Below are 16785 nucleotides of genomic sequence, written 5' to 3' on the forward strand. Positions count from 1 at the left end.
GCAAGAAAGGAGGCTGAAGAATTTGAAATACATTAATGATGTGATATCTTAGAAACTCCTTTGACAGCTCTGTGGAGACATACTGAGAATGCCAAAAATGTCTAGAGGATGTGCGGGGGCCTGAGCCGTTTTGTTTTCTGAAAGGTGGTTATACTCTCTCCAGGTAGTCGCATTCCCTGTCATTGCTTCCACTACAGCTAACCTGTCAGACCTCACCTTTGGACTTAACCCACTGTCTCATGGAAATCTCAACCTGAGATTCCCACAGGCACTTTAGACTCATTGGTACAACCACCTCAAATATATGCAATGAAATTTATTTTTTAAAAGTGTATCTATTATATTTTCTCACTGAATTACTTCATTTCTAATATTTTCTATCTCAGGGTAGGTTTTCTGAGCTACCTAATCTGCCCAGAATAGAAACCTGGTTGTTATCCTTGACTCCACCCACTAACTACTTCAGCATAAAGAAAATACTAACCTCAAGAAGGCAGAGAGAGACTTTATGAATATTTTCATTAGCACATAAGATCCAGGAAGATGGAGCCTTATCTGACTACTCACCAGTGACTCTCTAACACAGAACAATGCTTGGCACACAGTAGATACTCTCTAGATTGATGGATGGATGGATGGATGGATGGACAGACAGATTTTTTTGATAAATAAATGAATGAATTTTTGCTTTATTTTTGTTTGTTTTGATCTTGTTTAAAAACACATACTAATGAATTAAGATTCTTTCAGAATGTGAACTGATTTAAAAGGAGATGCCGTAATATAGTTGAATACAAAGAAACATTATACCAGGTTTTTTTTTGTTTAGTTATAATATTGTTTTTTAAATTTCGTTTGAAACAGACAATATGTTAAAAGTTAGCCATTAAAATACACCAAGAACAATGTGGTTTGGTGAAAAGTGTCTCACTTTGTTATTTGTAATGAAGCAGTAGCATATATTTTAAAAGTATTGGTTTGAATTTTGGGCATACCACTCAATAACTGTGTAACTAAATTCAGGACATTCATCCTCTATGTGCCTAAATTCCCCTATCTCTGAAATGGAGGCAGTAATATTACCTACATCAAAGAGCTACTAAAATCATTAAATGAGATAGTAAACATGAAGTGCTTGTAAAAGTATTGAGCTTAATAACTATTAACTACTATAATATTAAAGGCCAATGATTTTATAAAGAAATGTATTTTGTATAGCTTTGTGTGTGTGTGTGTGTGTGTGTGTGTGTGTGTAAAAAGAAATCTTCCAAAATGATCTTAGTTCCACCCACCCTTGAAACATCAGGCCAGGTATCTCCCTTGGTAGTCCAATAACCACAGCAAGCGAGATCACACAATATAGTGGATCCTGGAGCTGTGGGGACTGGGTTCAAATACTGATTGCACCACTAATTGTGTGCCCTTGAACAAGTTGCTTGTTCTATGTTTCAATTTCCTCAGCTGTAAAATACGGATAAGTGCCTATTACAAGGCACTTGTTAGAAGGATTAAATGAGTTAGTATCATAATGAACTTAGAACAGATTCTAGGAAACAAAAAGCAGCACACGCTCCAGAATGCTTGCTTACTTGTTGAATGAATGAATGTCCCTTTAAGTTGTACAGATGATAAGATTCCTCCCATTAATAATAAAGACTAAGGGGTAAGGTGTCAAAGTCTGAGAAATAGTCAATAGACAACAACAGTGAAAATGAAGGACAAGATTTCATGGAAGTACAGAAAAGAAGTTTTTCATTCTTATTCTAAGAAAGTAGACAAGCTACACTGCTTTAAATGCCAGGAGGCTGCATATTCATTAATCCACTTTTATAAGGATGTAAAAATAAAACATATGGTGAGCATTTAGAAAACCCAAATGATTATTTTTAAACTAAGTATTTAAGAAATGATTTAGCATAGGAACTAGGATCAAATATTTCATAGCATGAGCATCCACTTATGCATCCCAATCAATTTCCAAACTTTTATTTCCAGAGTGGAATATATGGAACTAGAAATAACTTCAAAAAGAGTTTTTTTATGTTTATTTAGTACAAGGTAGAATAAAATACTCAAAATAGTAGTATAATTATATATAATAATTATAATACATATTATATATAATATATAGCATATATAATATATATTATATATCATATTATATATAAGTATAAGAAACTTAAAATAGTAGTAAAGGATAACAGTTATTAAATTTATACTGTGCAATACCTCAGTCATTCTTACTACAAACCTAAGAAGGTGGAGTCCTTATTTTGCAGGTGAAGAAAAAGGCCAAGCAAGGATAAGTAGCTTGCTAAGTCTCCATGGCTATGAATTGAAGGAGGCAGGATTCCAACTCCCTATCTCTGATTCTTTTTCCTGGATCTCTACTGCCTCTTCTGAATTAGTACTTGTGATATTACTGACTTCTTAAGAAAGTACTATCTTATGTCATGGAGAAAATGGAGCATGTCTCAAAAACAATAAGTTGACAAAGTCTTAGTAACTAAAGGGTTGGTTCTAAATTATCAGAAAACTAGTTTTGTCTTATCATGCCATGTAAGGAGGCACTGCTCAGTTTCTGCCTTTAAAGGGGCCGGTATAGTGACTGATAAAGGCAGTTTTAATAACTTTGAATTATGTAACATTTTATAATTGACTCTGTGAAGTACTTTATTTTCATCTTTATGGATTATGCTGCAAATTCTCAGAATTCATGCTTCACTTATTGTCCGAATTCTCAGCCTCCTTGAATTTTACATCATGATTTTCTTATGTGAGATCATTCACCTGGGGGTTCTGTTCTTTAACCTTTGGCTAAATTAGCCTTAAGTCCTTAAATTTTACTAGAAATCTATCTCACAAATTAATAGTCCCAAATCACTTATGCCAAAAATTGATTTTATTTTACTCACTATTGAGTTATATAGATTATGCTGCACAATTAAATAAGGTTTTAAAATTGTGATCTGTAATACTAGAATCCGTAACTAATATAAACTAGATTACTTCTTGCTTTCCTTTACCCATTTTCCCCTAACTATTTGCAAGAAAATATTGAAGGACTTTGAGTTTAATAAATCTATTAACATAGGGAAAAAGTGAATATATTCTTTTGTCTCAATTTTGTTCTGTATTTTTTCACAGTTTAAGTTATGGACCTGAGGTGTGTTATCATGAGGCTTTGTTGATTTGTTTGTTAGTTTTAAAATAAAAACTCTTAGAGACCTTTTACCACTAAATGGAAATTTAGGCAGAAACAGAAGGAACACCAGATGGGAGTCTCTCAAGAGGTATCCTCAGGGATATCCCATAAAAGTGAGGTGATCCTAGGTGAGCAGAATATAATAGAATTTGTTACTGCAATAATATCTTAATGCAAAGAATGTCTGTGCAATTCATATGCTAAGTAAATAGTATGTTACATATATATATATATAATCATCTTGAACTAGAATATACTTCAAAATATAATGTAGTCCAACTTCCTTATTTATGGAAAAGTAGCTTGAGGCACAGAGATTTCAAGCCATGGTTAACAATGTCACAAAACTCATTATTTTTTGGTAGAGATATTATTAAAAATCAGATGTCCTCATTTTGAGTCTGGTATTCTTTTCTACAAATCCAAATTGTTTCTGAAAATATAATACAAATGTATAATATATATATATTATTTTCCTGCATGTAGCAATATTTGCCCATTTGCAACTTCTTTTTTTAAATTCCAGAGGAGGTTAGAAAGCATTGCATTACAGACGTCTTTCTCTTTGAAGGCAAAAAGTTTGACTTGAGCACCAAAAAAGTTAGGGAGTATGCTTAATAACTATATGTTTGAGACAAGAACTTGTAGAATGAATGTAAATATGTTCATTTGTATTTGGGATTTTAGTCAGCGATTACATCGTGTGTAACTGACTTAGGAAACCGCATGACCCTCTATCTGCTCTCTTCTCATTTACAGCCTCATTGCTTTTCAAACTCACTACTAATATTGCTCACAGCTGAGTGACATACTGATATTTTTCCAAGAAAAATGTTTCAGAATTCTTCAACATTAATTTAAATAATTTTAGTAAACAAATACTTTACACATTTTATGTGAAATACAAAGTCAGATACAAATTCCTATTTATTGCTTCACAAAACTATAAAACAAAAACAAATTGACAAATTAAATAGAAACAAAACCATGATGTTAATGAAATTGAAGTTGGAATACTTAATTTTATGTAATTATTGGTATAAATCTGGTAAATCTGCTTCTTGTTAACTAAATTGCTGTATACCACATGATTTTAACACAGATTACTATATCACAGGCACTTTTTAAAAATGTAAATTATACCATAATACTTTTTGTAACACCCACATGTATATATGCATACATATATAATATATATGAATATTTTAAAGACCAATAATAAAATAAATACACAACTACTCTCCACCTAGTTAGTGTAAGACATTACAAGCAACTTTGAGACCTGCTTTGAACCCTGGTTTGAAGCCTGAGAACTCCTCTCTGATCTCTTCTCCAACCTTACCTGGTAATCCTATACTGATTTTTGAGTTTATTAGTCCTTCTTTTCTTTATAATCTATCAAACATACTTTTATATATATATATGTATATCAAAGATTATATATTGCTTAGATTCTCCTATTTGGGGAATTTATATAATGTGGATATTCATTCATGACCTTTTTTGCCTTCTATGTTAAGCTTTTTGGAATGTAACTCTATGTGTTTGTAGTATATATAGTAGAATATACATACTACTGTAAGTGACTATTTCTGTTTTTATGTTACAAATACTTTGCTATGAATATCCCAGTACATGTCTTCTTGTATATACATAAGAGAATTCCACCTAAACAGGAACATTTTGTTGTTTGGGATATGCACATCTTTGACTTTTTGGGTGATACCAAATGGATTTTCAATATAGGTTTTTTTTTTTTTTAATTAATCTTTCTCCCCATTGTTACAATTTATATACTTAGTTAACAGGAAGCAAATTCACCTAGAATGCTCCCCTTTTTCCAGAGGAAAGCACTAGTGCTTAGCAGAATACATGTGGTGTTTCTTTATTCACCATCATGAGCTTAAATAGAGGTGGTCATTTCTCTTACAAAGTTTATCAATGATAGTCATGTCAATGAATCCAGTAGGTACTTTTCAGCCCTTATTTTTACCAGACCTGACTTTAGCAAGGTTGTACAGTTCCTTCTTCTCGAAACTTCCTCTTCTTCTGGCTTCTATGATATTATATTTCCTGGCTGTGCTCTTGCCCCTCTGCCTACTTTTTTGTCTGATATTAAATTACTTTCTCATTAAATGTCAGATTTCCACAGGAATTTGTTCTAGGCCTTCTTCTCTTCTCATTCTTTTCCTCTTTCCTGAAACTGTTATCATTTGACCTCATGTGTTTAAACACTACAGATGAGAACTTCCCGAGTCATGAATATAAGTATTAATTAGCTTGGCAACTTCTGCAAGCCTCAAGGACACTTTAAAGTGCTGAAACTAATTATCTTGTTATTCTCCCCTAAATACCTTCTCCTCAGTCTTCCTCATCTTAGTTACAGGCTCCCCATTTAGTGACTTAAGCCAAAAGCCTGAGGCTCGTGCTTGACATCTCCTTCTGACTTCTTCACAGGTTCATGTGCACACAGACATGTACACAAGTGTTTTTTTACATTTTCTAATAAGATTAAATAATTAGGGTGAGGTAGATGGACATAAACCATAGAGTTCTTGAATATGAGAAACTATGACTAAATGCATGGATACCTTTTCAAACTAGAAGCACACATGGATGGAGAGACTAAATAAAGAGAGATCCTAAGGATGTTAAGAAACACACAGATTAAGAAAGGAACTAAAGCGGAGACAGACTCAGGGATAGGTCCTCCCAGATTACTGGCACTCAGAGTGTTATAAGAACAGCAAGAAACAGATGCAGAACTGAAAAAGAGATGAATCAGAACAAAAAAAAAAAAAATGAAAGAGTAGTTGTGGGAAAAGGTGGAGTGGTAGGAACAGTGCTTGTCTTTTTGTTGGTTAGATGACAGTTTCTGCTGCACCAGGGAGTGAGACCCAGTCCACAGTGGATTACAGATTGACTAACAAAGGCAGGTCCTCATGTAGGAATGAAATAGAAGTGATTATATGTCCAAGGAATGGAAAATAAGTCTTATTGGATTGGTCTGCATCTGTGATTTGTTAACTTGTGACTAAATGCCAATGATGGCAGAAAAGACAAATGTCTAAGAGCCCAAATCGTGGTAGTCTAGCAGAATGACCAAATGGAGAAATGAATAAATGACTTATGAAATAACTTCTAGAAGAAGCAATGGATCTTGAAATGTTGCAGTGAAACCTTGATGTCTCTATTATTTTTTTTATGTTTCTCAGGGAGATGTGTTTATGTTTACTAGTGAGTGGGTTTTATAAACATCTGCTTAACAGACTTCTATGTATTGTGGGGTGATTCTCTTTTTAAAGATTAGCTGAACAGAAAGGGAAGACAGGATACGGATTAACTTTTTTTTCCCCATAATTTACTGAATCTAAAAGTGTTGAATGTTGTCACCTTTCTTGATTTTTTCAATAGCGTGGTTTAATTTATTTCTGATTATGTTGTGTCCATATAAAAAATGTCTTTGAAGAGCTCCAAAAGGTTGACAAGCATCCTCTAACAGTCTATCATAAACACATTTACTGAGGTGTCACTAGATATATACAACATCTTTAAACTGATGATGAGCTGTGATGAGTAGTATAAGCTACCAAACTATTCTCCATAAAGTGAAACACAGATAACTGAGGTGATTTTTCCATTTGTTTTTCAGAAATCTATTACAAATTCGTAAAGAGAATTTTATCTTCATGTTTCAGACTATTAATAGTAATGATATTTTGGCTAAAGGATTTTTATAGCTAATGATTGATAGGCCGTTTTATAAAAGTGAATGAATTTGTAGCAAAGTAATTATTGAATTTGTAAATCAATGTCTTGAACATACATAAGGCAGATAATACTTATTTTCTTTACCAAAATGTTATTTCTAAATGGATTTAGCAAATATTTTAAAAATTACTGAATTCCTTCATCATGTTGAAATTTAAAATTAAGAAGAACGTTTAGATTCTTAGAATGAGTTGCTAATTCTTCAGAAATTCCAGTCCAATACAATAGTATGTGCCATCATATATTGTCTTTAATCTTAGTGACCAACTTGCATGTAGGAAAAAAAGTAGCCTCTTTCTAGAACTTATGTTATCAACTTTTGTATTAAAAAAACTACTAATGGATTAATAATATTTATTTATTTTTCACAATTATTTAATTTCCTCTTTTATTTAGCAAAGAGACTAGCTGGTACCGTATCTTGGTCTGCATTTATTAGGGATTAAGGCTTGGTGTCCTTAAGCAACTTGGACCCAAAAGTGAGAGTCCATGTACTGAAAAGTGTAAGCAATTAAAGAACTACCAAAGAAAGTGTTTTCCTACCCCTAGAGAGGGGGCATTTACTCTTGGACTTTAAAAGTTATCATCATTTATTGTCATCAAGGGAAGCAGAGTTTTTCACACTCCAGGCACAAAATTGAAAGTGTCTAACTGTTTCATTCTCTTCTCACATACTGAGCTCTGTGCGATTTTGTTAAAGGAAGCATTAAACAACCTGTCAGCACATAGGCATTGTATTAGGGACTCTCATCATGTGGAGGGACTCTGGCCAGTTCACAAAGACATTATTAGAAAGTTAGAGGTGAGAGGATAAATGTAACTTAGCACTTTTGGGCTCAAGGAATCAACTATAGTTCTTTTCCTTAATGTTTTGTACTACAAACCTGTTGTTTTTAATTTTCTGAGCACTAGCAACCCACTGTGCTTAAACAGCAGCTCTTAATCAGAACACAATAATTAGAAAGTTAGAGCCTGCTTGGTACTTAGATATTCAGAGGGGTTGCATAGCACAGAAACAAATTCCACAAGTTGGTTTTCCTATCTTTTTTTCTGATTTATCATACGATTTTTCTTTCAGTATTATCATCTGGATACATTTTATAGTTTTCTTGTATCAATCATTTAGCATATAGGAATATAAGTGTATGTCACCCAAATACATTCTTGTACAAACACACACAGTTACTACAACTCTGTAACAGTGTAAGAAAAGAATAAAAAATCAATAAGGAGCTGACATAAAATCTTTTAAACACAGCATATTTAACAAGAAGGGAAAACTTGCTTAGCTGGCTGCCTCTTTAATTTCAAGGTAACTTTATTGGTCTACACATTGAATGTTCTTCTAAATCTGATTGCAACAAGGGTCTAGTTACCATACATCACAAAATGAATACCAAGTTTTTACTGAGATAATCCTTTTGTAAATGACAATCCTTTCAGACAAGGTTTTGGCAGAAAAAAATCTTTAGGAATATAGTCAATTATTATTATATATCTCTGCAACTTTAACACTCTGTCCTTGCCTACATAACAACCTCTCTCTCTTTAATTAATAAGCTTGTAGAAGAAGTAACCTATAATAACTCTGCTGCTGCTTCCAGTCCATTTATTCTTCCTCACAATGTTATAATTGGTTTGTTTCTATTGTTCTCCTAAAACAGGTGGGTGACCTTTTATGGTATTGGTGGTGAACAGATAGATACTTCTTTTGGAAACTCTCTGCACCTTTGGCCTTTGTGACATTTTCTTTTTCCTTTTTCTATTGCCAATGTCTCTATCCCTTAGCCGCCTTTATGAGAACCTCTTTCTTAGCTCAGTCCTTGATTGCTCATCCCCAATGCTCAGGCCTCTTTTCTCTTGATCTACAAAATCAATTCAATCAATGGCTATGGCTTCCACTGTCCCCTGTGCAAAGTCTCCCACAGTCATCTATTCAGGATCTCTTGTGAACTCAGGGCCCACATTTCAAACGACTTATTCCGTATCATAACATCCCACTGATAGGAATGATATTCAGCAGGAATGTACTGATATAATGGACTGATTGATTATTGGTGACGACAAACCAGTTGTTAAATAGCTGAAAATCACCCCTTCCCCAAAGTACTAACTGAAATGCAATAATGAATCTGCCATTTTCCCTGTAAATAATATTATGTTCTTCATTTTAACAGTGGCACTATAAATTCTCTATTTACGGAAGCTAACCTGGTCATTCAAATTCCAAATTTTGTATCTTCTTACCTATAATTGACTTTAAGTTCAATAGTTTGCATGGTCATACTCCCACCCTTATTGCTATATCATTTCTTGTTTAATATTGCTATTATCTAACTTTACTAATTTTTACTCTGCAGTTGAAACCTCTCCAGTTCTACACTTCAGACGAGATCGGGCTCGTTCAGGGTGCTACGGCCATAGACCAGTTCTACACTTCAGAGTGAAAACAGCATAATGTCACTTCCTATTCAAAATTCTTAAATGCTTCTCCGAGGTAATAGCATATGTTAATAAATCTACACTATTTTGCATTTTATATGGGATCCCTTATGCTCTGGCTCCTGCTCATCTATTCAAAGTCAAATTTTCCTCTTGCTCACTTCATATCAAACTCCATATCTCCACAATAATGAATTATTTCTATTTCCCCTGTCCCCTCTTCAGACCCTTCCATTACCTAAGCCTGTGTATGTGTGATAATGTCTCTGTCTGGAAGGGCAGCCTATATGCTATTTACCTGGCAGACACTTGATCTTCCCTCAAATCTCTGCCTAATTATAAACTCACGTATTTCTCTAGGGAGGCCAGGAGGTGTCCTTTTCCATTTTTCTATATTGCTTCTGCATATTGTTCATATTTATAAAAGAGGAAATATTTAACTCTATTTATATACAAGTATAGCTTCTTGAGTCTTGAGAATGTACATTTAATTAATGTATGCTCATAAAAAATAACTTCCATATAAAAACCTCTCTTTTACCTGGGAAACTACATACATAGCTATGAAATAAGAGATCAATCCAGATACAAATGACTAAATGTTAATTTATGTAAGTTTTTAGAATCTTTCCATCCATTCTTTAACTGACATCTTCATTTAAAAGCTGTTCATTGAGTTCCAACTCAATGACAGAAACTGTCCTTGCCTCACTGTGTAGAAAGGTAAACAAAACATACTTTTTACTCTTATGGAGCTTATAGGTTGGTTTATCTAGAAAAAAGTCAATAAAGCACATTATATTACAGAAAAAGTCAAAAAAGTCTGTTTAATGATCAACAAATATGCTAATAAAGTTGAATCTAGAATAATTTCTTCATATTTACAGATATAGAATTTTTTTACTTCATTAAAGGCATATGTGTCACATCAAATATGCAAGTAAATTTTGTTCTTTATGTATATTTGCTTTTAAAATTTTTTTTTATCTTGTATACACCAGAGTCACAACACTTATTTATAGTAAGTAGATTTATATCAATTTGTATTACCTGTGAGACTTCAAAATAATAGCATTTTATATTTCCAATAATATAAATACAGTACATTCAAATACATAAAATACAGTGGTAAATATAATAAAAGACTCATAAATGTAATAAGCTATTAGTATGCTTAAAAAACAACCTTAAATTTTTAAAGCAATTCTCTGCAATAATGTAAATGAACCAAATAATAGCACGTTAGTATTCCAGCTATTATCTTAAAATGTAGCTTAATAGTGAAGACAATAAGCTAATTATCTAAATGGAATTTTCAAGTGGGCTGGCATATGTACAAAACTCTGTTGAGAAACTTCTCACATTTTAGTAAGCTTATATGAAACAGAGACTAGTTCTTCCAGTTTCATTTCTCAAATCATATTTTTGGCATGTTATTAAGTCAATCCACTCACACTTCCAGGGAAAATCACTAGCTTAGGGGTGTGCAAAAGCCAATATGCTTAATATTATCAAGAAATGTAATATACATACTATAGTCATAAGATGAAAAAAATTACTGATATTGGAGCAATTCTGTTTAATGAGTACAGTAAACTTTTAGTGTACTTTAGTATGATATATAAAAATACATACATTAGTATTAACAGGGTTGCTCCAAAACTTTTTCTTGAAACCATGTCTATGGCCCCACTAAGCAGGAACCTTTTTCTAAATAAAGTTTTCCTTTTTTTTCTTTTTTCAATACAATGGCATAATTAATATTTTAAAAAAATTAACAGAAATACCTGGTTTTTCCCATGAAGATCTGGAAATCCACCAATAAAGACAGACCCTGATTTTGGCAGGGGTTTTCCAGGTATGTGATCGATAGTTTCGCTTGTTTTTATAATCCTCCCTAGAATACTCAGTTCAGCTTTACACGGATCCAATTCTTGCCTGCAACCATTTAGAAAAGAAATTTATGGTTTTTGTATGTGTTGTATAAACATTTTTTCTGACCAGTTAATTAAGCTATTACCAAAAGAAGAATTTAAGTAAATAATCTCACCATAAAGCCAACAAAGCCAGAAGTAGCTTAATATGCTCTAAATAAGAAATCCCTAATGTTTTTAGTACCTAAATACAAAGTTAAATTTTGACAAAGAAACAAATTGTAGCAATCACCTAATGAAATAAATAAATCCTGATAATAAACAAATCTTTCTCAATAGTAACTGAAATGATGCTAGAGTATAACATCTACTTCAGTTGTTTACATCGTTGAATTTTCTGTATGAGTGAAAAATATTAAAAAGGATCAGATTTAAATGTGTCTATACAGTGTCCAATTAGGTGGTAAACAGAAATATTCCGGAACATAATTATTTGTAGAAATATAAATCATACCAAGAAGTAAAGCATGTAATAAAAAAGAATAAATCAAATATAACTTAATTAGGAGACTTAGAGCAGTAATTTCCATATGCTCATTTTTTTTTTTAGAAAGATGAGAAAGATAAACTACTTCAACAACTCTCCAACATGTCAATATACATGTCTCATTTACTCTAGCCATATGTTTAACTAATCATTGAATCCATGGATTGGCAAACTATACCCCTGAGGCAAATCTTGCCTGCCACCTCTTAGTAAATAAAGTTTAATTGGATCACAGACATGTTTCTTTATATATAAGCTATGGCTGCTTTCATGGCAGAGTTGAGTAATGACAATAAGACTTTAAGTCCCAAAAGGCCAAAAATATTTACTATCTAATTCTTACAGAAAAAGTTGGTGGATCCCTGATCTAATCAATTTATCTTTTTATCTACCAAGCAAATAACCTTTATTATAATCCTTTTCAAGGTAATAGAACACATATTATAAAAGACACATACATAGCATCCACCTATCCATGTCATTCCTTACTATAAATATGTAACATAAACTTTTTATTGAATTATAACATACATAATAAAAGAGTAAATGGTAAAGCTCTATGAAATATCATATTGTGAACATTTCCAAGTAACCACTACCTAGGCCAAAACCCATAAAATTACTAGCCAGGCCTCTCCACCCTAACACACACACACACACACACACACAGACACGTACACATAACCCCTCCATCTTCATTCAACATTGTTTCCAATATTCATCTTTGTTATCTGAATTTAATAGTAGTTTGCTAATTTTCAAGGTATATCATAGGATATTTCAAATATTATTCTAGTATTGGTATACATTTGATTTTTTTTCCCACAATTTTTGGGCTATTACTAATAATGTTACTATAAACATGCTTGTACATATTGTTTGGTGCACATATATGTATGCATTTCTGTTAAGGATTTAAGAAAAAAAGGCTTAATGTTCTATGTTTGAGGCAGATTACTGGTTAAATATATTACAAGAATTGTATTGTCCCTTTTTTGTCCTTTTTTTTTTTTTCCTTTTGGTAAATGCCTAGGCGAAGAATTTATGAAGAAGATCCCAGAAGCAATTGTGGCAACAACAAAAATAAATAAATGGGGCCTGATCAAACTAAAAAGCTTCTGCACAGCCAAGGAAACTATCATTAGAGCAAACAGACAACCTATAGAATGGGAGAAAATATTTGCATGTTACACATCTGATAAAGGGCTGATAACTAGAATCTATATAGAACTCAGGAAAATCAACAAGAAAAAAATCAAACAACCCTATCAAAAAGTGGGCAAACGATATGAACAGAAACTTTTCAAAAGAAGACAGAACAATGGCCAACAACCATATGAAAAAATGCTCGACATCTCTAATAATCAGGGAAATGCAAATCAAAACCACAATGAGATATCACTTAATTCCAGTGAGAATGGCTTTTATCAAAAAAAGTCCCAAAACAACAAATGTTGGCATGGATGTGGAGAGATAGGAACGCTCATACACTGCTAGTGGGTCTGCAAACAATTAATAGTACAACGTCTATGGACAGTAGTATGGAGATACCTCAAAGAACTAAAAGTAGAACTAACATTTGATCCAGAAGTTTTTTAATTTTAATTTATACCAATTGATCAATCTTTTACTTAATGATTAGTGTTTTGTTGTTGCTCTTGTTCTCACTCTATTCCATTTTTGAAAATATACTATTGACATTTAGATCTACAATCCATCTGAGATTGATTTTTTTATGTAGTCCCAGGTATGTATCAATTTTATTTTTTCCTTATGGAAATCCAATTGACTCAGTAACATAAGTGGAAAAAGCCTATCTGTTCTCCACTGCTCTGCAATGTTACTTCTGTCATAAATCATGTACATAAGATAGGTCTGTTTCTAGACTCTCTATTCTGTTCTGCTGGTCAATTGTTTTTACCTTTGTACCAATACATCACTGTCTTAAGACTTATCCTAAAAATACAGTTTTTAATACCCAGTAGAGTAAGTTCTCCTACTTCATTTTTCCACCTCAGCATTGTTTTGGCTGTAGGGCATGCGTTTGTGTCTTCCCAGGCTTTCTTTTTCTTTCATTGATTCGTATTTCTACCTTTGTACCAATACCACATTGCTTGTAACACTTATGCTTTATAAGTCAAGATATTTTGTACAGAATATTCTCTTCTTTTGCTCAGTTTTTTGATTCATTTGTATTGAATATCCCTTTCTGTTATTTTCTCTGATTTTTAAATTTAAGGTGCATTTGAGACATGTAAATGGAGATGTCAAGAAGGCACTTCGATCAAAACAATACTTGCACATGTTATCAAATCTAATAATACAGAAGAGCATAAGGCATAGTTTCCAATTCTCTTAATTGTGGTGAATTATGTTGGCTGCTTTTTGAGTATTTGAATATATTCCTGTAAGAAGTCTAACTTCGTCATGATGTATACCTTTCTTATATAACACTGGATTCACTTTTCTATATTTTAGGGAATTTCTACATATATGTTAATGAGAGAGATAGAGTTTCCAATTTCTGTTCTTGTACTGCTCTGGTAAAATTTTTGTATCAAGGTTATACTGCTCTTACATTACTCAGAAAGATTGTGTTACATTGATGTTGTAACTACCTTTTATGTATGATAGAATTCACTAGTACAACTACCTGTCCGGGAATTTTGAGTTTTCTCTGAGTTAAATATGAATTCAATGTATTTAATTGATATATATTATCTATGTATTTTCATGTCATTTTTGTCACATTGTATTTTTCTAGGAATTTTTCTTTTAATCTAAATTTTCACAGTTATTGGCATAAAGTATTTATTATTTCCTTTTATTATACTTTTTATTGGTGTTGGAACTTTAATAATGTCTGCCATTTTGTGTGTGATATTGGTTATTTGCGTCTTTTCTTATTTTATTTGTTTTGTAGATCAACATTGGCAGAGAGCAGGAAATTTCAAAGAACACACTTTTGGCATTGTTGATAGTCTCCATTCTCTATTTGTTTTCTACCCCATTAACTTCTGCTCTTATCTTTATGATTTATTTCCTTTAACTTTCTCTGTGCTTAATTTACTCTTATGTTTCTAAGGTTTTTAATCTAATATATGCTCTCAAGATTGAAATTATTTTCTAAACTTAAATTTACCTATATTCAACAAGTTTTATTTTTCACTGTTATCTGCTCAAAATCTTTTTTATTTTTCTTTGTGAGTTCTTTTCTTTGGTCTGAAAATTATGCAGAATTGTGTTGCCAAATTTACAAATATACAGGGACTTTCTAGTTATTTTTTATATTCTAAAGTTAGTTCCAATAAAGGTTGTTGGGAAAGTATTCAATGCTTTTAATTCTTTGAAATGTATTGACTCAGGCTACATGGCCCAACATATGGTTAATTTTAGTAACATTTTCATGACATGGAAAGTCTGTAGTTGTGTGTAGTGTTCTACATATGTGAATATGGTCACATTTTACACACACTAAACCACATTTATACCTTTTTATAGTGAATTTATAATAAGTATAATCAATTAGTTAAATGATGTCTATGATGTGCATACTTATTTTTCCCTTAAAAACTGTTGACATGGATTCTTCACATCCTCCTTCTATCTATAGCATGATATAAACTTAATTGAATTAAGATCAGGTATGGTCATGTAGCCAATATTGAGGCTTCAAAAGAAAGTTTTGAAATTTTTTTGAATGATATTCCCTGTATTAAGAATATGGGAATAAAATTTGTTGAATATTTTTAGAACCCTATAGATATTCTTGGATTCGGCATTTAGGAAGCAAATTAGAAGCTTTCTGGGTTAATTACTTCTTACAATTAAACTGTTAAAAATATCATAGGGAGGATATAGCTTCCAGGAAGCTATTCATTAAATGATAAAAATAAAAAGCACATCTACTTCTGCTCTAATCATCCTCCAAAATTTAATGTTTAGAAAAATAGTTTGTATTGTTTTGTGATTTTAAAATAGCAATAGTAATTATTCATTAACACTGGTAATGACCTCATTTCTCATAAATGAAACCATAAAGATATCATTTTTATTTGAGCTTTGGATATGACAACTGAAAGGGTAACTTTCAGTTACATGAACTTTCAGTTAAATATATGTGAACTCGAGAGGTTTTTTTTCCTGATTACAGAAGCAATATGAGCTCATCATAATTAAAAAAAAAATTGCCTAACGTCTAATCACCTAAAGAAACCTCCTTGAATCTTTTATCACTTGGTTTTTACAACTATATCTGTAAAATATAGGTCAATAACTATACAACTGCATCAATTTCTGGTTTGAATAATTTTCTCTTATATGAATATATCACAGTTTATTTAAGTGAATCATATTATTGGACTTTCAGTTTCTAGGATTTTGAAATTATAAAAACCACATCACAATTATGTGATATTTAAATCTTGGAAAGTAATCTCACACTTGTTTAATTATTTCTTTATGAAGTACTCCTAGAAGTGAATTATTGAATCAAATTATAGGCTATTTTAATGATTCACTATCAAGTTGCTGGTCTGCCCTGAAAATTTTGTGACTGTCCAGCCAGATCCCACAATCACATAAAGCAATTCCTTGAAATAAATCTCTTAATTTATATTTTCTGCTAGTTCTGTTTACCTGGTAAAACCCTGACTGATACATATTTTGGTACCTAGAGTCCTGAGAGCATCAAAATGATTGATTTTGCAACCTATTGTGTAAGAAGATCTTTCATATTATTTTATAATCTGAAGCTATATTGATCTTGATTAAGTATGGAATTTGACTTTTTCTTGGAGTTGGACCTGATAATATTAATAGTTTCTGTTAAAATATCAAGTCATATCTTTCTCAATTAGTGTTAGCCACATGGAATTTAATTCCTTAAGTTTTCTGCATGAATAGCAATGGATCAGGTGATTACCCTTTGTTTATCAACTCCAAAC

General features: G+C 32.0%; 1 protein-coding gene across 1 annotated transcript in view; it reads right to left on the reverse strand.

Annotated features, from left to right (window-relative positions):
* Nucleotides 1–16785, reverse strand: part of EYS (eyes shut homolog) — a 1451515-nt gene that overhangs the window by 506928 nt on the left and 927802 nt on the right. The window contains 1 exon segment of the mRNA XM_045543805.1: nt 11206–11356. Within this exon segment, the coding sequence (XP_045399761.1) occupies nt 11206–11356 (151 nt within the window).

Source organism: Lemur catta, chromosome 2, assembly GCF_020740605.2.
Source record: "Lemur catta isolate mLemCat1 chromosome 2, mLemCat1.pri, whole genome shotgun sequence".
Taxonomy (NCBI): Eukaryota; Metazoa; Chordata; class Mammalia; order Primates; family Lemuridae; genus Lemur; species Lemur catta.